This window comes from Camellia sinensis, chromosome 6 (genome assembly GCF_055761805.1).
Source record: "Camellia sinensis isolate YWXY chromosome 6, ASM5576180v1, whole genome shotgun sequence".
Taxonomy (NCBI): domain Eukaryota; kingdom Viridiplantae; phylum Streptophyta; class Magnoliopsida; order Ericales; family Theaceae; genus Camellia; species Camellia sinensis.
Genome location: NC_138966.1, coordinates 86,063,726 through 86,089,578, shown reverse-complemented (window position 1 = coordinate 86,089,578; position 25,853 = coordinate 86,063,726). Strand labels below are relative to the sequence as shown.

General features: G+C 32.2%; 2 protein-coding genes across 8 annotated transcripts; one reads left to right on the top strand and one right to left on the bottom strand.

Annotated features, from left to right (window-relative positions):
• The first annotated feature begins 880 nt into the window (after window positions 1–880).
• LOC114285178 (auxin-responsive protein IAA9) lies at window positions 881–7,722 on the top strand. Of its 6 annotated transcripts, none has more exons than XM_082874119.1 (8): window positions 910–1,115; window positions 1,428–1,502; window positions 2,259–2,700; window positions 2,813–3,039; window positions 3,125–3,351; window positions 3,491–3,632; window positions 4,765–4,826; window positions 7,301–7,722. In XM_082874119.1, the coding sequence occupies exons 3-8, from the start codon at window positions 2,296–2,298 to the stop codon at window positions 7,336–7,338; spliced, it is 1,101 nt and encodes a 366-aa protein (XP_082730245.1). In that variant the 5' UTR covers window positions 910–1,115; window positions 1,428–1,502; window positions 2,259–2,295; the 3' UTR covers window positions 7,339–7,722. The 6 variants fall into 6 exon arrangements, with proteins under 6 accessions (XP_028083999.1, XP_028083996.1, XP_082730245.1 ...); XM_082874120.1 differs by having other exon boundaries at window positions 918–1,115; window positions 1,432–1,502; XM_028228196.2 differs by having other exon boundaries at window positions 923–1,115; window positions 7,280–7,722.
• A 5,773-nt stretch (window positions 7,723–13,495) lies between these two features.
• LOC114285179 (glutamyl-tRNA reductase 1, chloroplastic) lies at window positions 13,496–17,793 on the bottom strand. Of its 2 annotated transcripts, XM_028228202.2 has the most exons (4): window positions 17,349–17,793; window positions 15,462–15,703; window positions 13,762–14,896; window positions 13,496–13,645 (listed from the first exon to the last, which is right to left on the bottom strand). In XM_028228202.2, the coding sequence occupies exons 1-3, from the start codon at window positions 17,644–17,646 to the stop codon at window positions 13,766–13,768; spliced, it is 1,671 nt and encodes a 556-aa protein (XP_028084003.2). In that variant the 5' UTR covers window positions 17,647–17,793; the 3' UTR covers window positions 13,496–13,645; window positions 13,762–13,765. The 2 variants fall into 2 exon arrangements, with proteins under 2 accessions (XP_028084003.2, XP_028084002.2); XM_028228201.2 differs by having other exon boundaries at window positions 13,496–14,896; window positions 17,349–17,791.
• Between the last annotated feature and the right edge of the window lie 8,060 nt (window positions 17,794–25,853).

Below are 25,853 nucleotides of genomic sequence, written 5' to 3'. Positions count from 1 at the left end.
GGTTGTGGCTGATAATCGAGCTGTGCAAGTTGAAAAGCAGAAATGCTTTCAATTATTTTCCTGCATAAATTAGGCTTTATCCCTTTTCGTTCGGTCATTTTTTTATTTTGATTTTTTGATTTTATTTATTTTTTCATATTAGTCATTTATATTTCAAGTTTTTTCACATTATTTTTAAAGTTAATTTTTGTTACAAATTAGATATAAAATGACACGTTAGAAGTCACCTAATATAAAAATATTTTATTATATATAACTTATACTTAAATTATAATATAATAATATATATTTTTTATGTTATGTAATATTTTTTTATCTGATTTTTAATAAAAATTAATTTTAAGAATGAAATGAAAAAAACTTAAAATATAAAAAATCAAAGCAAAAAATAAATAAATTTTAAGAATTAAATTTTTTTAAAAAAATTATCAAATATAAAGAGAGCAAAGTATGTATCATTTTTTTTTGGACAAATTACCAACACCCTTGAGATTTAATAAAAATACAGATTCCTCTTGAGATTTGATAAATTATAAATTGTCCCCTAATACTTATATTTGTATAACAAATGATGGGGTAATTTGTTATGCAAATATAAACCTTAATAGACAATTTGTTATGTAAGGCCTAGTTTGGGAAGACTAAATAAGTGCACTTTTTGACTTTTTATGAAATATGGGTTGAGTTTGAAGTGATGTGTTAATAAGATGGTGACTTTTTGATTTTTTATCTTTTTTCAATCATGCCAAACTTGGCTTAAATATAAATCTTTAGAAGTGGGATGTAATTTCTCAAATCTCAGAAGAAATCTGTACTTTAGTCAAACCTCGTCTTGTTGGTAATTTGCTTCTTCTTTATTTTTATTTTTATTTTTTTTATCCCTCTTGATATAAAGCTTTTTATGTTTTTGTTTTCTGCTCTCAAAGTGTTATATTTTATTGGCATTGATCTTCAGATCAGACAGCAAACAAGCTTTTGTTACTTTCTGCCAAATGGAGGGTCCTTAGTGAGCTCTCTCTCTCTCTCTCTCTCTCTCTCTCTCTCTCTTCTGTAAATTTGCTCAGAAAATCGAAGAAAAAGTTTTACTCCATCATCGTCTTCTCAAGCTTCTTCAGGTAAAATCCATCACTCTCTCAATCTCTCTTCCAGAAATTTCTGTTCTGTTTTAGCTCAAAACCAAATCTATTTGTGTCCTATTTGCCCCCAGATTCAACTTTCTCTTCATTTTCCATCACTCTCTATATATATATATATATATATATTTGTATATTTATTGTTAATCTGGTATGTCTTCCTATTAGTGTTATTGTGCTTGAAATTAAAATTTTCTCACTTGTTCATGCGATTGATTGTTTAGTTCTTTAGATCTATTTGCATACAAATTCAGTTTAGTTAGCTCTATCTCATTTTTGTTTTATTTTTTTTAGCTAGGTTCAAGTGAGTGATTGCATTTGCTTTACGTTTTGGACTTAATTTTGAGGTTCAAATTGCTTTAAAAGAAGGTATGTTTTTACATGTATGTTTATGTATTTATTTATTATGTATATGTATATGTATCATGTATATATGTTCCTCCAATTGGTTTGGTCAGGGTAATTTTTTTTTTAAATTTATTTTTAAAATATTTCTACTCTAAAAATCTTGTTTTTGCTTTTGAATTTGTTAAAATGTATATATTATCATTTGAGGTATTTGGGGATTAGTAGTACTATCAATATTTATAGGATTATTTCCTGAAAGTGCAATCAAATTGTTTTTAGAATTGGATAATTTGTTGTTTAGCTCACTGACCAATTTCTTGGTGAACTTTTTACAATTTTCGGCTCGTAAATGCGTACAACACAGCAAAAGGGCTATTATTATCTATACTCGTACATTTATTGCCTTTGAAATCAATGATTCTTAAGGCCTGGACAACTTCATGGTGTTATTTTGTATCTGAATCTATTTGTGGTTGCATATACTCATTTTTTTCAGTTGTTTACTTTTGGAAAGAGGGTAAGTTGTGTGACCATATTTTGATATGAATGGCAAAATTCATACAAAAAAGATTTATTCAAGGACTGTTTAATTGGATGGTTTGTTTAACAAGTGCACCCAGCTGTGATTCAATGCATTGACCTTTTCTTCTTTTTTTTTGGTTGCCTTCATTTGAAGGGTTTTTTTTTTTTTTTTAAGTCAAAAATCAGTTTTGCTCTTTCGTTGGGGTCTTCAGATGGAAGGTTAAAATTCTAATTCAAATTTCCTATTAAAAGCAGATTTAAAAGAAATTGGAGTTCGATTTTTGGAATTCTGATGTCTCCATCGCTTCTTGGAGCTGGGGAGGAGGGTCAGAGCAATGTAACTTTCTTGGCTTCTTCGGCTTCCATGGACAGTGTGTCTCAGAATGGGTCGGATCTGAAAGAGCGTAACTACATGGGGTTATCAGATTGTTCTTCAGTGGACAGCTCTACAATCTCTACTGTGTCAGAAGAAAATAGTGGCTGTTTGAATTTGAGAGCTACAGAGCTGAGGCTTGGGCTTCCTGGATCCCAATCCCCTGAAAGAGTTCCAGAACTCCACTTGCTTAGCTCAGCAAAACTTGATGAGAAGCCACTCTTCCCTTTGCATTCTTCAAAGGATAACAATTACTTGTCCCAGAAGACAGTGGTTTCAGGCAACAAAAGAGGGTTCTCTGATGCTATGGATGGATTCTCCGAGGTGAAAACTGCTTCTTTTTTTATTTTTTATTATTGTCTGATCTGAAGAAATTGGAATATTGGATCTTTCTGCTGACATATCTAACACTGAAACTACGCAATCTTTGGTACAGGGAAAATTTGCTGCTAATACTGAGGTTAATGCAATGCTATCACCTAAGGCTACTTCAAACTTGGGTGTGAAATCTAGTATTGCAAAAAGTAACTCTGGGACTCAGCTATCCAAATTGAAAGAGGTTCTGCCTCAACATGCATCTCAGGAGAGGCCTCGTGCTGCAAATGAGAACGGTCCAAATCGTACTGGTGCGCCAAATGTCAATAGCAGTGCACCCGCTCCCAAGTAAGTGCAGATAACTTGAAAAAGAGGTGTTTCATGAGAAAATGAGCTTAACCTTAAAAATGGTCTTGATCTTTGATCATGGCAGGGCACAGGTTGTTGGTTGGCCACCTATAAGATCATTTCGGAAAAATACTTTGGCCACCACTTCTAAAAATGCTGATGAAGTAGAAGGAAAATCAGGGTCTGGTGCTTTGTTTGTTAAGGTCAGCATGGATGGTGCTCCTTATCTCAGGAAAGTGGACTTGAGAACTTACTCTGCATATCAGGATCTCTCTTCTTCCCTTGAGAAGATGTTTAGCTGTTTTACCATAGGTGAGCTACTTTAGAATTTCAATTGGCATAATGGTCTTTGTAGATGTGCACGATATTTGTGCAATTTATGTTGATCTCAGTTTTGCACTTTAAAGATGTTTGCATGGATCCAATTACTGCAGTTTTGGTATGATAACAGGTCAGTATGGATCTCATGGAGCTTCGGGTAGGGAGATGCTGAGTGAGAGTAAGCTGAAGGATCTGCTGCATGGATCAGAATATGTTCTTACTTATGAGGACAAGGATGGTGACTGGATGCTTGTGGGTGATGTCCCCTGGGAGTAAGCTCTGATCCACTTATTTTGTTTTGATAACCTTTGCTTCTTTTTTTCACAAACTGTCATTTATATACGTGGTTAATACTTGTTCGTCAATGTGGGAATTCTTTTATTCTCATGATTGGGTAGATTATTATTTTCTTGGTCATGAAAGAAATAATTCTTTGCATTTGAGTGAACTATGCAGTAGGCGAATGTGTGTATAGATACACAAGACTTTGGATAGGCAAACAGGCAAACACAGAAACTGAACATAACAGGATGCACAAATGCACATAGAACATTGTGCACGTTGTTCAATAATAAACATAATGGGGACAGAAATATGTAATATGAGACTTAAACCTAGGACCTCTGACCAGCGCTCAACTATCATGTTAGATGCTTAATTTGTTTATACATGAGCCCAATAATGTATTTCAAACTATCTAACAAAAACTTTTATAGGTGTCAAGACAGTTAATTGTTTAAAAATTATGGTATCACTGTTTTTTATACAGTTCTTCAATAAATATTTTTGGATGCTTTGTTAAGTCTCGGGACTGGTGTTGATAGGTGTCATGTCAACTATTGTTGTGTCAACAATTGTCCCACATACAAGTCCATCAATGTGGACGAGTGTCCATCAAAGTGGGTGAATGTCCTATATTTTATAAAGTTGCAGGAAAACTCAAAGTTACAGTTGTTTGTTCCTGTACCGGATCTGTATAAGTACTTTGTTTATGACTGCTCTACGTTTCCTCAAAATGATTGAAAATGGATTCCTAGATTGTTTTTAAGGTGCCATCTGTTGGGGAATGGGCTAGAGAGATCACTCTCATGTAACCCAATAATTTAGAACTTGCAACTATATTGCTCCAACTGGTGATGAACTCAATCATCAACGCTGTCCTCATCTATCAGCATTAAAATATTTTCCCCACTGAATTAGCTTTCCACCTGGACAAAAGGAACCTTAGTTGATAATGAAATTATTTATGTAGCTTCTGGTCTTAATTTTCTTTAATGCAATTCTTAAGCATCAGAATTTTATATCTGGATAAAATTCAACATAATGTTAATTGTTGGCCAAAGTATTCTTTGCAAAGTTGCATTTTGTGTTTGGAGTCTTAATTCATGCTTGGACCTATGGCAGGATGTTCATTGATACTTGCAAGAGGCTCAGGATCATGAAGAGTTCTGATGCTATTGGCCTAGGTGAGTTGTTTTGGTGGTCCATTTGTTTATCTTGGAGCTATTGTTTTACCTGTTGCTAAAACGAACACACACAAAAATTTATTTATTTTTTGGTAGGTAAGTCGTAAGTTTTATACCAAAATATAGATATTACCAAAAAAAAAAAATCCTGTTTTGAGAAATTCACTTTTATTGCATCCTTGGTCTACTTGCAAGAGATGTCCATTCTGTGGGATCTCAATTCGATATGAGTTTCAACCAAAATGATTTGATTCATGTTGTTCAATCTTAATTGAGTGAATCTTATGATTTAATTGCATTTCACTATGATTCTTTGTGATTCGCTATGATTCATTTTTGTTTGCATAATGAATAAAACAGTTTCTTCAAAGAGATAAATTAATTATATTGATATACGTGGATTTATATGTATATACATAGGTCTCGTTTGGCAAGTGACTTTTTTAGCCAAAAAGCCAGCAACCTATATCAAAAAGTCAAAGATTTCATTTTCTTTCTACTTTTTGCACATCTTTTCGTAAAAAGTCAAAAAGTCATCCCAAACATACTAGTTTTTTTTACATCATATTTTAGCCAAAAAGCCAAAAAGTTACTAAAAAAACATGTTCCCAAACAAGGCCATATTTACAATTTAGTTATATTGATATTTATTTTATTTTAGACACCTTATGTATTTTTATGTATATACGTATATAAAGTTACATATTATGCTAAATAAAGTGAATATCACGATTCATGAGTGGATGCACTTAACAATTTATTCTTGATTTGACAACAATGGATGGCGATAGTGGGGGAATAACATAACAAGACAACTCAGAACTGATTGGGGAAGTGGGAGAGAGAAAATCAAGCATACCATCTCATCCAGGCCTGTCATTATAAATAGTTGATTGATTCAGCCATAAGCAAAAGGAAAAAGAAAGCAAGTAATAATTCACTACTCTAGCCAACCTTTCACACTTGATACATACAGTGGCCTATTGATGAAGAATATAAGAAACTCGAGGAAGAATAAATTCAAAGAAGTGGCAATATTTGGAAATTGGAATGGTTTCAAAGAGAAATCGATAAGGGAACCATACATAATCATGTTTATAATATTATTATAGTTCTATTTGATGATTATTTTTATGTTTTCTAGGATTTTTAGGCAAGGGGTATTTTGATAATTTTATATTTACTGACATAGGTTGTATGGGTCACCTATGGGTCGTCGTGTGAGTCAAGTTATTTAATTAGGTTTTATTTATGTTTCTTATTTAGTCTTAAATTAGTTTTAAAAATCAAATATATTATAATAGTTTCTTTTTTTGGTTATAGTTGATTTAGAAAGTCTCCTAATTCTATATAAAGTCGTGTAATTCTTATAGTTCTTTCTTTTTTTTGCCAAAATGTAATTCTTATAATTCAATGGAGTTGATATTTTATAAACAGTTGAAAGCTTTGAAACTTTTTTATGGGTTGTGTGATGTAATCAAGCCTTAGGTGTGATGTTTATGGAATCTAAGTGTGATGCCTAGGCCTATCTTCTTTTCTGTTTTAGTTTACTATTCACGAGTTACTGTTCACAGCCTCGTAATAGTCCGTAAATAGTGCTAAAATCCCATCTTTTCATGCTTAAACTCTTACTTATTTATAACCTTAAACAAATCCTACTTGTCCCCTATATTCTTATTGCAATTGCAGCCACAAAATCCAATAAAATCAGACCCAAAAGCCTAGATTTGCTGCTGTCCCTAATTGTCCTGCATCACCTATGCTCTACAATTTCTGCTATGAAAATTTTTCAATATCACTATTTCCTGGTACTTTCCAAGCGAAGTATAATACAATGTTTCTTTTAGGAAGGTCCTGCTGCTCTATTGTTGATTGGTTTCTTTATCAAACAAATATTCGATATTCGGCTTCAAACCAAAAATTAAAATTTGTTTTTCTTGGATGCTGTTTTGTATTTTCATCCCAGTATCTGGAAAAATTGTGAGAAAGTGCTTTTCTGATGCATATCGACCAAGAAAATCTAATTGCAGGAAAACAGATAGTGAGTCAAGCTGACTTAAATCAGTTTGTTGTCCAAAAATTGTGTTTGATTTTAGTTTCAAGCAGTAACTTTGGAGTATTTTCACAGATATTTCCTGTATTTGTGATACATTGCCAATATATGGTAATCCTATGAATTCAGAGAGTGATTCTCTCTCTTTTTCTTCTTCTTTATTACTATTTATAAAAATAAAAAATAAAAAAAAGTTGTCCTTATAGTTTGAATTGTGTCATCTTTCATGATATTGATAAACATAATCTGGACGATGTAGAGGCAGTCACAGAAGATCACTTTTTAGGATGTCTTGATGAATTCTTGATTGCTTGTTTTCTAAGCTGCTTTAACGCTTTTGTGCATTTTGTTCTCTGTTTCGTGTTTGTGTAATCTGGATAGTAACACTGTTATTTTTAAGAAAATTTGTTCTTGTGTGCAGCTCCTAGGACCGTTGAAAAAAGCCGGAACAGGAACTAGCTATTAGCATTTATGCATGATGTTGCTATCCATCCACCAATATGGAAGGGTAAGATTGAAAAGCAAATCGCTTAGATTTTTCTTGAAAATAGGGCGTTGGAACTGGACAGCAGATCATGGGTAAATGCCTTAGATTATTTATACTATCTGTATTTTAAATTTTCTGGTAAATCATATTGCGGTAAGATTTGTCTGTTTGATCTAATATACATAAAACTTCTAAGACCCTTTACCGAGGGTACTTCTGCAACTTATGTGATCTGCGTGGCGTGTCCTTGTTTACCTAACAGGACACTTAATTCTTAGTATCTAAAGTGTAATGTTTGTCGAACAATCTGGTTTCATTTTGCATTTAATGAAATGCCCAGTCTAAACTGTCCACTAGCCCAAGTCTTCATTAAAAGCTTATACGAGTATAGTGCATGCACAAGTGTATCCATCCACTCTTGTGTCACTTGTGACGGTATTGGACATATTTTGCAAGTATTTAATCATGATTTTCTGTGGAATGGGTTTGAATGTTCGGTCTTTTTTTTTCTCTTTGGTTTTGCTCTTTGTTCTTTGATTTGCATTTGAATAACTTTGTTCAACATAATGAAATCAGTTCATAGTTCTTATCCAACTATGACTCATTTTCCCCTAGAAATGAAAAGGAAAGATGAGCAACCCGGGGAATAGGTGGATTATGGTTTCTAATTCAATTTGATGGTTCCATTGGACTGTGGAGAGATGAAAGAAAAGAAAATTTAGAATGTTCTACCTATTTTGCTGCCCGTGTTGGATTTAGGGATCGTACTGTAACATTATATAATATTTGTAATTCACATCCCTTCAGATTGAATGCATCGTCAGTAAAATGCTAATCATATTATGTGAAGAGCCGGACCAGACCAGATGGAGTAGAACTATCAGCCATGGCCTCATAAAAGTTTAAAGGTTCAACCTTCTTTTGGTCAACTCCCTAATTTTTCCCCAAAATATGGCAAAACTTGTTTTAACTACATTCTCCAACAATGCTCTATATTCTTGAAGGGTTGGTCTTTTATACTCTTTAAGAGGGAACGTGAGGGGCTTATAAAGTTCACCACAGGTCCCATTTTAATAATCTGAATTGTTTATTTTGCTGGGCTCTCAATATATATTGTTCATGAAAAAAATTAGTTTGATTTAATAATCATAATATTTTTATTTTATTGTATTTGTCTTTGAACAAATGGATTATAAATATATTTTTGAAATAAATCATCTATTTTTTTTAGAGACAAATGTAATAAAATGAAAATATTACTATTATTGAATTGACTTAAAATTTTTTCTTGGATGATATATATTGAGAACTTTACAAAATGAATAGTATGTATTATTGAAACGAGACCCCTAATAGGCCTTTCGGGAGAGTTCTCTTATGTTGAGATCTCAACATAGGAGAAGTCTAATCTATTCTGAAATATATACATACAACTTAAAAGCATAACATCTGCCCAATATCGTACTAAACACAGTGTTCATACTCTAATACCAAACGCTATGAATTCTTTGGTGGAAGTCACTTTGAAAACTAACTGACAAGGACAGAGTGTTCAAGGGGAAATTATTCAATATTCCCGGAGCACCATGTGTCCATACTCTAAACCAATCACTAATTAGTTAGTCTCATGTTGTCCTCCTATCTTCAACATAAATCGTGGGCTTTTATGTTTCTCCACCAATCAAAACTTTATGGAGCACCATGTGTCTATATTCCGAGAGTACTGAATAATCACCCGTGTTCAAGAGACTTATATAGACATAGGCAAGGTTTATGTTAATTAATGTGGAATCATAGTGTCATGCCATGGCTTGAGGCAAATAGTGGAGAGATGTTGGGGAATTTTCAAAATGAGTTTTCAAATTTATAGTTTATTTTTGAGTGTTTTTAAAACCTTTCATGTTTTTCTTTGGAAAGCATGAAATAAGCTTGGGGCTTTGTTCTACATCAAAAAAAGAGGAAAACATGGAGCACTTCATAAAGTGTTACATGAAATATTCCTTTGAATATGGTATTATGAAATGAATGTTAGTGTACATGCACTCACATCGCAATGTGCTTCGCACCATCTGCACATGCGCCCGCGACGTGGGCAAAGTGTGGCGTTTACAGGTTGGAGCGATGACGTGGCATGGGTGACGTGGAATACAGTCAGCTCCACGTGGCGTTTGTTGGCAGTGAGTTAACCAACCGATCGAACAGTTGTATGTCCGATCTAGAGCGATTTGATCATAGCCGTTGATTAGAGATGCGCGCAATCGTACGGATGATCGTACGGATGAGATGGCATCCGATCGTGATCAGGTATGATTAGTCAAGGCATCTATTCGATGTAAGAATGATCTGCACCGTAGATCGTCAATCCAACGGTCAGATCTGATCGGATGCGGTCAAGGGACATGACCATTCGATTAGATGCATCAAGGCCTATAAATAGGCTGCGAAATCAGCCATTTCATTTCATCCACAAAATTCAGAAGCATTCCTGCAATTATCTCTCTCTCTCTCTCTCCCTCCCTCTTGATTTTGAGTTTTCAATCAAGAGTTTCTTTAAGCAATTTCTGTTTTTCTTACTCGTAATCAAGTTTTGCAGATTTGATTATTAGTATCTTGGTTTTCTTGATTATATCAAGAGTGTTTTGATCTATTGTCATCAGTACAGACGCCGATAGACTTGATCTTCAGATCAAGCTTCATTGTATTTTGGAAGTAAATTTGCTGTAACCCCCTGCACACCTATTTGTAGGTGCAAATATTGTTTTTACGAAAGCGACTTAGTAACGCGACTTGAAGCATCAAATTTTCATTCTATATAGACAAGTTTATCGCCAAGTTTTGAAGATCCGAAGACCACCAACTGAAGAATTCAAGACGATTTGTTCCAACAAGAGATTGTTTCAATTGCATATCATAAGGAATTCAAACAACTACTTTAAATACAGTATCAGGAAGAGATGTGGCTTGAGGCAAAGAGCCGAGAGATTTAGACAGATGGTTTAGTATCTTAGAGCACATCCACCTGATACTTTAAATATGATGCGACACTCTAATAGTCATATTTTGGTATCAAGTATCAACTCCAACCAATGTGTCAAAAGCTGAAGTGGCATTCGGCATCACTCTTTCATGTCAATTTTGACTTCTTGTTACTTCATGCATTTTCTTCGAAATAAAAGAGCTTCCATGTGAAATAAAAGAGTTTAAATTTAAAAAATAATTAAATAATAGATTTGACATATCAAGTGAAGAATTTTCATGTCAAATTGGCATATATCAATTTGCCACCTAAGTCTTCAAAAAAAAAAAAAAAAAAAAAAAAATTGACATGAAAATTTAAAGGTTTGGGTGGAGATGTTCTTAGCTAGTGAAAATGGATTTTTTTTTTTTTTTATATGAATACAAGATTATTAATAATTATGATGAGAGTTATATCCAATTGCACAATCATAGTGCAACACATATTTAAAAGCCAACAATCAATACAAGAAATAACTCATAATAAAAAGTAATAAACTATTCAATAAAACAAAGAGCCGTTATAATAGGCAAAAATAATCAATCAATCTTTGCCTTTGGCAAATATTAACCCCTTAACATTTTAATTAGAAGTTGCTATAATTGTATAGTTCATTATAATTTACTTGGTTGCTTTTTGTTTTGTTACAAATATTAACAATATCACCATTCTGTTATATATATATATATATATATATATATGCGTTTGTGATTAAAACCTTACGAAGAAATTAAAAAACTAGAAGGTACATGAGAAGTTAGGTTGGTGAGGAATCAAATGGTTCAAAACCAATTCACACTCGGTTCATTTTGAGGCTAAAAAAAAGTTAAGAGTAAATTACATCAACAGTCTCTATAATTTAGGACTTGTATTATTTTAATACTTGATTTTTTAATGGTGACATATTTGATCTTGAATTTTGAATCTTGTTCTAAATTCAGAATTAAATGTATCGCAATTAAAAGATCAAGAATTAAAGTGATACAAGTTTCAAACTTCAGGAATCGTGAGTGTTACTCGTGCAAAGTAAAATAAATTGTGAGGAGCTCAATGATATACCAATTTGGTAAGCTTTGTTTAGACTCAATTTGATCAAATTAGCTCCTTGAAATTGAAGGTTAGGTTATGCTCAGCCGGCCTTAATTGACTTTAAAAAATAAAATTAAACAGTGAAGATGATAGTAGCAAACTAGGGTAGTATGTACCTATTTCAAAAACATGTCCACTTCAAATCATGTCAATACTCCCAACTTTTCTATCAATTTTCGAATGGTAGCATAGGACAAAAATATAGTGGGATTGAATTTCATTTTTAAATGTGAGTTCCATAAGAACTAAATTTAATGATGTTGGTCTTGTTTGGTTTCTTTTTAAGAAAAAATTTCAGAATTTTTTTTGAAAAAATGAAAATTAATTTGATAAAAATAAATATTAAAAAAATTATTTTTAAAAATTATTTTTGGTCTTTTAAAAGATAAAATTATATAAAAATGATAAGCATTTTTTATTTTTTATTTCTTTCACCAAATTAATTTTTAGATTTTCAAAAAAAGTTTATGCAAATCAAACTGAATATGGTCATTATTTTTCTGAGTATTTTTTGCATTTGAGTTATTAGTCCCAAGTATTATTGTTAGATTAAGGGTAAATTACATTAAATCCTCCTGAAATTATGACTTATTTGCACTTTGCACCCTAAACTTCAAAATTCAACAATAAACCACATCAAAATATTATCTTATTACGCTGAACCGTTGTCGTTAGGATTATGTTAGGGATTTAAATAAAATCAAATGATATATTAAACACATGATACAATTATTGAATTTTAAGGACAATAATACTCTTATTTTGTGATCTTATTTGCACTTTCCTTTTTTATCTTAGCGACTAAGTACAAATAGATTACCAAATAAGAGCATTATTATCATAAAAATTTAATAAATTTATCATGTGTTATTATCATAAAAATTTAATAAGTTTGTCATGTATTTCACACATGACCTAATTTTGTGTAAATCCCTAACAGAATGGGTTAGTTGTAACGAGATAATACTTTGAGGAAATTACTGCTGAGTTTTAAAATTTAAGAAGCAAAGTGAAAATGAATCATAATTTAAGGGGGTTTATTGTGACTTATCCTCAGATCAAAGGCCTTCCACATTTTAGATTTAAATATTTTATTTTTGCTACGAAAACAGTTTGGAAAAAACTCATCTTGTTTTCGGCTAAAGATATATAAATAAATACAACCAATAAAAGTAATATAGATAATTTTATGTTTGGTATCGTTTTTTATTTTATGTACTCGAAAATATTTATATATAAAAACAAATAAATAAAAAAAGAGACAAAATTTCTCATAAAAAGCAAGTTTTGTGTGGTAAAAAGTCTTTCATGTTTTGAGTCTTGATTTCTCTGCAATCATTTTTCCGCAATGATCTTGAAATTTTATTACAGTAAAACATGTCGGCAAAGCACATAATTCAACAATTCAAGTTAATACAAAGGTACAAGAACATTAAATTCACACTCCCTAAAACAACGTAATTTTGCTTTAATTTTAAACATAGGCAGAAAAAATGCCATAACAGGATCATTTTCCTCGGCCAAGTTTGGCGTGTACTAATAAGTACACACTTTTTATCCTTAATTTTTCAGGTCACATCACTTCTCTATTTTTCTACACATATTTTCATAAAAAAAATCAAAAAATATATTTATTTAGAACATTTCAAACCAAATAAATTTTCTTCTTTATGAAAGATGCCCTCTCATGACGGGTCCTCCTATTCTGTAAAGTAGTTCCTCACCATACCTTTACCGATCCAACAAACACTATGGAGAGGGAGTAAAATTCCTTCATTGCAATACACACTTCAATTTTCAGCCCCAAACTTCTAAACCATGCCTCTGAATTGAGAGTGTCAGCAAACAGTGCTCTCATAAAAAAAAGAATGCACAACAAATATCAAACTTCTTATGTTGTGCAAATACAGATTTCTTGAGCTCCAAAACCCACAATTATCTGCAATAATTGCTTTAATAGTGAAATTTACACGGCATTGTTCCAAATGCAGATAGGAAAGCAGAATCTCATCAAAATGGTCATGTTGAAGAAGCCAACCTCAATATTGGATTCATCAGTAAATTAATTACAAGAATTCAAAGTTTTTCTGAAACAGACATGGTACAAATCATTTGGTACGCTGTTTAAGCCTCAACTGTATCTTACGAAAGTCGAGTGGCCACTTGAAGACACTCTGTAGACACTTGAACGAACCCCAAATTAGAGGATGTGTCAACAGTTAATAAATGAAAGCTTTCTACTAATTCAAGATTCGAGTGAAAGAACTGTAGTGAAAGAAATTTGACATACAAGTTTATTTCTGGTTTTGCTCCACCTTGGCTCGAATCTTTTGTTCCAACACAGACATCTCAGTCTCAAGACTGAACATTCTGTTCAACGCGTGCATATTCTCAAGGGTCTCACTAAGAGTCCGAGTTTCACTCCCATCACATCTCAGATGCTGCATTGGACCATGGAGGATCTTGTTAACTATACCCCTACTAAGATCATCGACAGCCCTCTTCGTTTTCTTTGAGATATCATCACCCATTTTTGACAAGCATTTTTCTAGCTCCGCAACTCTGATTCTTTCAGCATAAGCTCTCAATTTCTTTATAGTGGGAACAGTCTCCAGCGAATCCCTCCAAGCTTCAAATTGTTTTGACTCCTCAACAATAATTGCCTGGGCTTCCATTGCTTTTCGAAGCCTATCCTCTTTATTAGCAGCCACAACCTCCTTAAGATCATCCACATTATAAACCCGTGCAGTCTCGAGATCTGTGACACATGAACCGACATTTCTAGGAACAGAGATGTCAATGAAAAGCCTCAAACCCCCAACTTCCTGACCAACAGGTGGAAGATCCATTACATGCTCTTTCAAAAATAACGGGGCTTCTGATGCAGTGCTGGTGAAAATTACATCTGCTTCAGCGGCACAGGCTAGCATTTCTGAAAGGGGTTTGTAGATTATCTTAACATCCTTTAACTCCTCACGGATGGCAGCCACTCTCTCCTCCGTTCGATTCACTACCACCATCTGGGTGCATCCTTTTGCTACCAAGTGCTTGATCACAAGCTTCCCCATCTTGCCTGCTCCAATGACGAGCATCCTAGCAGTCTTATGACTGGATTCCGGAAGCTTCATTAAGGCCAACTCAACAGAAGCTGAACTAACAGAAACTGCCCCAGCTGCAATGTTTGTCTCGGATCTAACCCGTTTTCCGACGGTGATTGCATGCTTGAACAGTCCGCTGATGTTCCTGCCAAAGCCAGTGACTCCTTGCCCAACTTTGACAACTTGCTTGACCTGAGCTAGGATTTGACCTTCTCCCAAGACTAGGGAGTCTAGCCCTGCTGATACTTCAAAGATATGCTGTGTAGCATCTCTATTATACAGCAAAAATCGGTGCTCACAAATGTCTGGAATAGGAATCCCACTTGTCTACAAAGAAGGGGAGAAAAAAAAAAAAGCAAATATCTTAAGAATGATAATCACATTCATTTTAATACAGTAACATAATTGATATAGTCTAATTAGACAGAAAGCTGTAATATTGTACTGTCGCACGTGAAAATCAAATAGAAAACATGCATGGAAGTGAGCACACCCCACTTTTTAGTAACAAGATAAATCTAGCACCACAAAAAGGGAAAGGGAGAAAAGGAAAGAAAGAACTACAGTTTGATGGTGATAAGATAACTGATAACTACAATGGCAGTTCAGAATCTTCAGATAATTTAAATATCTCGAGGTCAATTCAAGTGCCAAGTGAACTCTGGTCAGACTTATAGTGTGGTAAGTGTCATTGAAATGTAGATACCCTCAAATGTTCTACTAAGAAATCAAACCTATCTCATATGGTTCAAAACATTTGACTCCACAGTAAGGCTCCTGTCTAAAAGAAAATAAAATTTTCAGTGAACGGCAGAAGCTAAATGGCAGCATAAAAAAAATTAAAAATAAATAAAGGTAAGGATGACGGGAGAGGGGGAAAGAGGTGAAGTACCTTTGACATCCATTCAGTCACTTCTTTTACGCCACGATGTTGAGACAATGCTACAACATATATCTCCATCCTGTTGCAGGTACTAAGGACAGCAGCTTCTTCTATATGATTCAAACCACACAGCTCTTCTATGGCTCGAGGCCATTCTGCTTCAGGAATGGCAAGCTTTTCACGCATTTCAACAGGTGCAGTGTGGACACTGAGCCCAATTACTACAATGCTGCTCCTTTCCTTTGTATACCCTGATGACATCAGATATAAAATTTCAGACCCATCTAGGAAAAAATTTCCCATTCATGTATATGGGTCCATATGTATCCAAATGATGAACAAAACTTTCCTGTCAATATTACGATTACCCAGACAAATTAAAAAAATAATCTTCAAGTTAAAAACAAAAACCTGATTGTCTTCTACTAATTAGTAAAAACAAACATACATGACTCATGAATTGTGTGTCAAAACAAAGACAAGACAAATTTTCCTTTAATATGGCGGACTAATGAAAAGGAATACATGTAGTGGCAGAAGTTTACAGAATAACTGAACATAAAACAACACCACACGGTCAGAATACCGACATAAGCAGTCACCCAACTTGGAATGAGAGTTTTTTCATACTACAATAGCAAGACAACAAGGCGATACTAATTAAAGCTATTAACCTACTGAATTCAGAGATAAGGAATTAGCAAGAAAAAGATGCACTAAATTAGGCGATTAGTCTGATGCATATCAGAAAATGTATCCATCACCAGCTGAAGTTGCTATATAAAAACATCTCCTTTGATAACTACAGATACCCCAGAAAAGGCAAACAGAAGTAAATAGCCAGCATACCACATAGTCACATATGCACATGTAAAGGAGGACAAGTGTCAAGTGAAAAGCACAATAGAATCAAAAAAAAGTATTGTGCGTACACGCAGTCATTCTAGAAAGAAACAATGATATTGGATACATTTGTGATAACTGACCACTGTCAATTAGCTAGTCAACACTCAACATAAAGCCTACTGCACATACGAATATTTACTAGTAGTTTGAATTTCAATTGATTTGTTTGATACAAATTATGGTAGCCTCATTGCAGTAAGTTAAGGCCCTCCAGACCTGTTCATCGAAACTGCAAATATTACTTTCAGATTGACCAACCTACCATGTGTTCCAACGACCCATCGCATGAAGTTGGAAGTTGGAATGTTAAACAATCAATGAATGACTTGATAAATCGCATGAAATTTTAGAGAAAAAACACTCTGATTCAAAATTAAGAAATATAGCATCTAAGACTCTTAAGTGCAGAACTCCAAAGTACGCCTATATAAATTGAGAAATCAGAGCGAGACAACCAGTGTTAGGGGTGTAACTTGGGCGGACTGAACCCGAGCAACCTGAGCCCAGTCTAAATTTTTTTAGCGATTGAACAAAATATTTTTGAATTCGGTGCGGCTTGGACAAAAATTCAAAGCCCAAATTAAATATGGGCAGGCTTGGGCAAAGACACCAACAATCCGAGCAATCCGAAATCCAAATTATGTAGATATAAATACTAATCAGGGGTCACTTATCGCTTTGCTTGTTCTTTCCCTTTTAATAATCCATCTGAGTCTTGGACATTCAAAAATTTTACAATTATAAGATTTAATCTATGAAAACTTCTATAATCAGCTAAAAAAAAACCAACTTTTTTTTTTGTGTGCAGATATTAACAATAAATGGTAAAATCAATGAATGAAACCGCAAGAAGAAACTAGATTGAAAGTGCATTTCGCATTCCATAGTTATTAAAAAAAAAAAAAATTCCCAGAATTGAAAACAAATTAAAAACAGCACAGAAAACGATTCGCGATCGCAATGAAAACAAAATTGATTATATTGACGTACTGTCAGCTGCAGATATCTTGAGCTGTTCGAGAGCAGAGAGGCTAGGAGAAGGAGAAGAAGAAGCTAAGGCCGTGTTTGGATCGATCATATCGGGTGTCTGAAGAAAGACATCGGAAGCAGCCTGGCAGCGAATGGTAGGTCGAGCTCTATGAATGAGGGGTCGTGTGGCTCCAAGTGGTTTGCAGAGGACTCGAATTTGAGACGCTGCCACCGCCGGCGACGAAGCTGCGACGGCGGCAGTGTTGCTGAGGAGGAGAGTCTCGAGCTTGGCCCCTGCAAACGCACTCGCAACAGCCATGGCTGGTCCAGCCCCAACCCTAGATCAGATCCTTTACAATTAGAGACAAAAACACAGTTGGTGGAGAGAGATAGAGAGAGAGAGAGACAATGAGAGAAGGTGGCCTTTTGGGGAAGGGGATGTGTTCAACTTGGTCTGTCAAAAGGTTTTTTTTTTTTTTTTTCGCCCCGTTGGCTATTTTAATTGATTTTTTTAATTTTTAACTATTTTACTGTATTAAATTAAAAAGAGGGGTTTTATTTGAGATGATTTATATATATTTTTTTAATTGAATAGATAGTTATAGGAGAAAAATTAATTGATTAATGGGTAGGATGTTGTCTTATTGAGAAGTCGTTTAGCATTGGTTAATATAGCCAATTTTTTTATGTTGAGATTTTTTTAGTTTCGTTTGGTTTTTGTTTTGAGATTTTTTTGACTTTTGTGAGAGAAAAAATGTAATAATTATGGATAAAAAGTAATATTTTGTCTTATTGATTTTTATAGTCAATTTTTTTTTTATTATTTTGCCCCAAAATGGATGCCAAACCGGGGCTAATTATCTTAGTTTTTTTTTTTTGGTTGTCTTTATTAGCTTTGTTTGGCTAAAGGCTATTTGGTTAAAACAGGACTGATACAGGCCCCTCAGTTTCTCACCCCCACCGCCCCCCCCCCCACACACGTGGGGGTTGGTGAGTGGGGGAGTAAAAAAAAAAAATATATATATATATATATATATATTTTTGACCAATGAAAAGAAGAGGGGGTCGTGGGGATCACAGTCCCGAGGGGGTCTCAGTCTTTTTTCTTGGTTAAAATAGTCGATAAACACAAATTAGGTTGAAAAGTCCATAAGATAAAATGTCACATCTAATTTAGGAGTTGTTTGAGATGTTCTAAATAAGTGTATTTTTTGACTTTTTATAAAATATGAGTTGGGTTTGAAATGATGCGGTAGAGAGGTGATGTGACTTAAATAAGATGATGTGACTTAAATAGGATAGTGACTTTTTAACTTTTTGACTTTTTTAGGACATCCCAAACAAGGACTTATAATCATTTTATTTATTTTCTTACAACTATCAAATCAACTACAAAAATAAATTAACACAAATTTTTTAACCATACTAAAATAGCTAGCATATTCTCGAAACCATTGGCTATTTTAGCAACCAAAAAAAAAAATTTGTTCCCAAAATTTTATGTCAAATATTGCATAATATTTTCATAGAATTGCCATAATTTATTATTTATAAAAATTATACATTTTGTACTAATATTTATAATAATATTAATGTAAAAAATCATAATTTTATTTTTTAATAACAAATTATCTTAAATTATGTAACATTTCTACAAAAAAATGCATAACAAGGTGTTCGGATTTTTTTTCTTCTTTTGAGTTAATAAGGCGGGGAAAGTACAATAATATTAATATACAGAACAATAATGTTTGGTAGCCTAAATTTTTATGGTCTAAATGGCTTGAATGTCTGAAAACAACATTATTTTAGATGTAAAATAACATCGTTTTGATACATTAAAGCCATTTGAGTCACATAAATTCGAGCTATCAAATATTTTTCTATACAGAATTATTAGAACATAAAATGTAGGAGTATAAAAAAAAATGTACTGGAAGATTAAAATTTATTTTGAGTGTGACAAGAGCCATATTTAAAATAAATTTAATTATACAAGGTATTTTTTTATATACATCTTAAATTTTAGAACGTTACATTTAGGTAAAATATTGACCGAAAATATTAGAGATAACGAAAAACTATATCACAAAATTTTTTTAAAATTGTCAATAATCAACTGATAAAGCTTAGGATCGACTGGCAAATTGACCGAAAAAGATTTCAAAATAAATTTTGTAAATTTTTTTTCATGATAAATAGAATTGTTGAATATTGACTGAGGGCTAGAAGGAGGTCAAGGTGTTTAAGTGCATCTGCAGATTTATTTTAAAGTCGTTATTGGCGGGTGGAATACACGTTTTATCCACACTCTCCAACCAAAAAATTAGTCAAAGGAAAAATCACAAAAAAATAACAAAAGAGAGAAATTAAGGTGCATTATTGTTCCTTAAAATGTCAACATAATCAAAGTCATACGTTTCATCGTTTAAATTAATAATTATTAATAATTATGATAGTAGCCCCTGATATTTTGATTTTTAAATCATTTTACGTTTTATAATTTTAATTGGTTTGATTTTGATCTTATATTTATAATTTTGTCTCAATTTGATTTAAATTGATTATAACTCTTTACATTTTTTTATAAAATATATGCACATAAGTGTCATGTGTCATATTTTTAAGGACAAATTATAAACTTGCTCAACGTAGTGAGTTAAGCTCAACCAATTTAGTGATAATTTAAAAAAAAAAAAACTAAATATATTATCAATTGGATTAAATTGACCCAAAATTTAAAATTAAGAGTCAACATTGAGCTAATTGAAAGTGTAAAGACTAAATAACACAAGGAATAAACATAAGGACCACTAGTATAATTTGTTCTAAAATTTATTTTAACGTGTTTTGTTTGATTAGTAAGATTATTAGTAAAGAGATTAATGATTCATATAATCGGTATAGAGGGGGTGTTTGGCAAGAAAAAAAAATAGCCTAGTTTAGGTTAAAATTCACAAAAAGATAAAATAGGCTAAAATAGCTAATAAAACAAAATATCACATCAAACCCATAATCATTTCACTTTTTCTCTCACAAACATCACATCCAATCACAAAAAAATTCAATCATCTTTCCAAGCACAAAAATTTTAGCCTACTAAAATAGCTAAAAACTAAAATAGCCTACTGAAATAGTAACTTCCCAAACAAAGCCAGAATTGGTTATCTATATGGATTAATATAAAAAAAATCCTCTCTTTTTTAAGTTTATTTTACAATGAATATAAATATAAACCTCAATTACATGTTTTACATTATTATTTGTAAGATTAAAAAAATTACTAAGCCTCCGTTTGGGAAGTGGGTTGGCTTTTTGGCTTTTTGAATTTTTTGGCTATTTTAGCCTGGGCTAAAAAGCTTGGTTTGGGAAGGGCTTTTTGGCTTTTTGGCTTTTTTGACTTTTTTTGTGAGAGAAGAATGTAATGATTATAGGTTGGATGTGATGTTTTGTTTGTTATGGCTAAAATAGCCTATTTTGTTTTTTGTGGCTAAAATAGTCAAAAAAGCCTGAAAAAGCCCTTGCCAAAAGTTTGTTAACTAGAATGTCCATTGAAATATAATTTGAATAATAAAAAATTATAATTAAACATTGAAATGTGAGTATTATTCTACAACTTATCTAATCAAACAAGTATTAAAATATTTTTTTTTCAAAAAAGTATGTTGTCATTTTGAATTATGAAACAAACACCATTTCAATTATCTCAAAAAATTGGAGCTGAATAAAAAATTCCATTGGATGTGTTTGTTGCATAGCCACCACTAGCAATGGTAGATATCAGTTTCTCCGAAACGCCCCGTGGTTATGTGTCCAAACTATAGTGTTTTGTAATTTTCTCATTTTTATTTTTTGTTAACAATGTAATTACATATCTCTTTGTTATTGATGTGGGAATCTAAAATTATCACTATGAGTATATAAAAGGATGTTAGAGGTGTAAACTCTTATAATTTTAAATTATTTTAAATTTTCTAATATAATATTTGATATTTTTCAAATGTTTGAAGGTGCAGTCGCCTCCTAGATCCATTCTTAGGTACACTAACAACTTATAAGACAAGATGACTCAAGACCATTTCAAATCTTCAGAATCTCCAAATGTGGAGTAAATATTAGATGTAACGTGACAGTATCACCATCCAATTAGCCTTGTGAATTTATATTAAGGCCTCGTTGGGGAACAGGTTAATTTAGTAACTTTTTGGCTATTTGGCTAAAAAGGTAGCTAAAAAAAACTTGTATGTTTGGGATGACTTTTTGACTAATTACGAAAAGATGTGCAAAAAGTAGAGAGAAAATAGAATCTTTGACTTTTTGGTATGAGTTGTTGGCTTTTTGACTAATTTAGTAACTTTTTGACTTTTTAGTTAAAAAGGTAAGTTCCCAAACGGGGCCTAAGTGCCGTTTTGACAACCTACACAAAAAGCCACGTTTTGTCATTTGGTCAAAAACGCCAAGCTTGGCCAAAACGCTGAAAATCCCATTTGGGAAGACCCAAAAAGCAACGCTCAAATTTACCAAACTACCCTCTGGAACATTTTAATTAATTAATTCAAAAATCAAAAAGTAAGGATATTTTGGTCATTTTTGAGTGATGTGACACTTTTAAAAAATATTAAATCAAAAATTAAAAAAGTCAACTTTTTACCAACTTCTCAAATTATTTTTAAAAAAGCTAAAAGTTAACTTTTTATTAACTTCCCAAAATACCCATAAGAACCACAACATTGTTAAGTTAGGGGGAGATAAAAGATTGATTGTTTAATATATTTACGACTTTTTATTGACCGACGACGCTACATAAAATAATGTCACTATTATACTCAATATATATATATATATATATATATATTTCCAAACGTGGGCTTTGACTTACCCGGGTCAAATATTTTCTTTGTTTAAATTTCTTTCTATATTTTGAAGCATATTATGGTGAATTTTTAAAATATGAATTGCATGATTCTATGGTTGCAAATATTTATGAGAAAGAAGTTTAGAACAGAGATGTGGTGGGCTGTTTAAAAAGTGAGGTTTCTTAATAGGAGTCATAACATGCTTAACAGATAGAGTGTTGTATGAGACAAGTATTTATAGCGTACATTACAAAGGGTTTTGTTATGGATCAAATTCTCTCAATCACCCCCACTTTCATAAAATATGAGGACTATTATTAGCACATGTCTAAATTTTTTGAACCCTTCATTTTCTTTGAGTCCTTACCCTAAATCCTAAATTTGAATAAAATTTCTTTAAACACTCAACTTAATGCCAAATTTACTCATATTCATATTATTATCACACCCAAGGGCACACACACCTAATTTTGCACACCCTCTCTCTTTCTCCTTTCGATGACCGTCCATCTCCTATTGAAAAGAACGTCATCGGTCATTGCATCAATAATACTATTGCCCCAGTGAAGAACATTGCATCGAAGATCCATTATTGAAATTTGGGTGATTCTATTTACACACCACCAAATCTCTCAGTACACGCCATTGTCCAATTTTTTTAATTACCATTGTATCCTTGAATGAAATTACTATTTTGGACAAAAACTCTAAAATCAAATCCACTATCACAACTTTATCAACCAATTATCGTCGGCACCTTGTCGTCCCGTCGTTGCCTCGCCTCTTCTATCTTGCTCTACTACCGCCGTTACCATTGTCGTCGCCGTCGCCGTCACTGCCATCATCACCATCTCCGGCGACTCTTCCAGCCTATACCTAACCCATCCTCATCACCACCACTATTCCTCACCACGTCCAGTCTTCTTCGTTCTCATGTTTCTCCATCTCTCTCTCTCTTCACGGCTCTCTCTGTCACTCTTCTTTTTCATCTGTAGCTCGCGCTACCCCTTTAGCCACTGTTGCAACTCAATGTTGTGTGAAGAAAGAGAGATCTAAGGTTTGGGTTTCTAGATTTAGGATTTGAATAGAAGAAGAAGAAGAAGAAGAAGAAGAGACAATATTGCGAGAGGGCAAAGTCGTCGGCGATTGAGATAATGGTGTCGACGGCAAGGTAGGTTAGGAGAGGAAACAGAGTGGTTTTGAAAGATGGAGGAAGCGGATGAAGATAGAAAATGAGTTAATGACAGGCTGAAGATGGACAACGAGGCTGGGTTACAATCGAAGGGGTTGGGGGCAGCAACTATAGGTTCCGGCGGCAGCGACGACGACAACGATGACTACATTAGGGTTAGCGTTAGATATTTTGAGAAAAAAAGGGCACTTTGGGATTATTTGAAATAAATGGTATCTTTTGAGGAAAAATAATTGAAATTTGGTATGATGTGAACTTAGAAGATGGTGTGTATTTAGAGTATTTATAGTGTGTAAATAGAATCACCCTTGAAATTCCTATCAACTCTCAATGAAAAGGAATCGACTCATTTGACGGTATCCAAAGAATACTGCCAAAAAACTCATCAAAAATTCCTATCTACCATTGCAAAAAATTCGTCGAAAATTTCTCCCAAGTAAAACCCTCACGAAATACACAATCTAGTGTTAAAGATACAAAAATCGAACCATTTGGCACACCTGTACTGACTATCTGCATTAGTATTCAGAATTTATATATTGAACTAAATGTTTATGTTCAGTACTGTGTTACCGAACATGATCTTAACAATCAGCAAACTAGTACCAAACAGTTCGAACAAAACAGCAACAATTAAAAACGATCGAAAATGTTAATGCAAGACAGATAAACTTACCAATGAAACGTTACCCTCATCAGAATTGTTGTTATCGTACTCCATTGCTCTACAAGGTGAAATAACTAATAAAAAGTAATACGTGGACTTGAAAAGACCTTTCTGGTTCAAGGTTTCTGGTTCAGGAGGGTTTATGATGGTGAGGAAGATGATATATTCAGAGTTTAATATGGTTATGAAGAGTAACAAGTTGAGAGTTTATGTTGGTTGGTTATAAAAAGTAATAGGTTTGGGGTTTAGAAAGATGAAATATGTATAGCTAAAGGTGGAGGTGAGGGTGAGAGGTGTGAGTGGATGTACAATATTGTAGAGTGTTAGTTCTTATTTAGTAGGTGGGTATTTCATTAAATGATATCTTTTAATGTAATTTTACTTCATGGTATAATTGTAAAATAAATAAATAAAATAAAATAAATTAGAAATTAGGGGTTCAAAGAATTTAGATAAGTGCTAATAGTAGCACTCTAAAATATATTAAAAAAAGGTATCTTTTTATAGACTAAACTATCCTTTTCACTAATTTCATATATTTTAACATTATATACTATTTAAAATAGTGTTTGTTTGTTTTTTTAATATTATTTTTTTTATCATAAAAGTGAATGTCCTTTATTTTTAAATGACATTTCGTTGTTTTAAAAAAAAAAATTTAAATGCCTTTTATTTTCAATCATAATTAAATAATATGATGTAAATAAAATGAATTTAAAACTTGGAAGACCGTTTAGATGCAACAATATATATATATATATATATATTTAAAAAATATATATTTTTTATGGGTGATAAGGTCACAATGGAAAAACCATATGGTGCACAATAATTGCAGAATGTTGTAATTTTTTTAATTTTTATTTTGATTTGATTCAAATAAGATGTTATAATAAAACTCAATAAATTACAATTATAATAATATTCAAATACAATATATAATCAATAAAAGATACTAAAGCAATATATCTAGAAAAATGCTAAAGATGGTCCATAAGTCGGTATAATTTTGATATATATATGTAAAAAAAAAAATATTTATATATGCTTAAAATATATCAATTAGTGTATTGATATTGAACACTGGAACCTTAATATGCAATAGTGATATTGAAAATAAAAAGTTATGAAATATATTGAATGACAATATTGTAGCATTTGTTTTTAAATAAATTTTTATTCCTTTGTTGATTGATCTTATGAAATTTTTTTATATTTGTTATAATTTTTAAATTCATTTTCTTTACACCATATAATTTAACTATAATTGAAAATAAAAAGTTATTTAACAATTAAAAAAATTCATGAATTGTCATTTAAAAATAAAGAAGATTTACTTTTATGATAAAACAATGTTTAAAAAAAAAATCCATCATGAAAAATATATAATGTTAAAATAGAAAGAATTGGAAAAAAAAAATGGCAGTTTAATCTATATTAAAATACATTTATAGTTTTTTTATATTTCTTATGGTAGTGGAGATGGTTGACTTAAAAATGACAGTTTACCTTTGGGGTTTTGTTTAAAATACATATTACTTTTTATGATTTAAAAAATTATAAATATTTTTTTATCAAAAAATTTTATTTAACAGAATTAATTAAAAAAATAAAATTTCTAACTATTCTTCTATACAATGATAAATTATTAATTAAAATAAAATTTTGATATTATTAAAACTATTAATTAACTTGATAATTTATTAATAAAAATGACCATTTATTATTGTTGGCTACATATTTTGTACAAGCCAGTTACAATTTGACATGTGACGAAGTAAGGGTAGTACAGGAAGACTATTCAAATCTTC

Bases quoted from the DNA above. Each gene is read 5' to 3' on its own strand.
- LOC114285178 (XM_028228195.2), top strand. From the start codon at position 2,296: ATGTCTCCATCGCTTCTTGGAGCTGGGGAGGAGGGTCAGAGCAATGTA. The intron at 2,701-2,812 runs GTGAAAACTGCT...TCTTTGGTACAG, and splicing joins CTATGGATGGATTCTCCGAG to GGAAAATTTGCTGCTAATAC. The intron at 4,827-7,279 runs GTGAGTTGTTTT...GTTATTTTTAAG, and splicing joins TTCTGATGCTATTGGCCTAG to AAAATTTGTTCTTGTGTGCA.
- LOC114285179 (XM_028228202.2), bottom strand. From the start codon at position 17,646: ATGGCTGTTGCGAGTGCGTTTGCAGGGGCCAAGCTCGAGACTCTCCTC. The intron at 15,704-17,348 runs GTACGTCAATAT...TGATGTCATCAG, and splicing joins CAAGATATCTGCAGCTGACA to GGTATACAAAGGAAAGGAGC. The intron at 14,897-15,461 runs GTACTTCACCTC...CCTTCTTTGTAG, and splicing joins TGACTGAATGGATGTCAAAG to ACAAGTGGGATTCCTATTCC.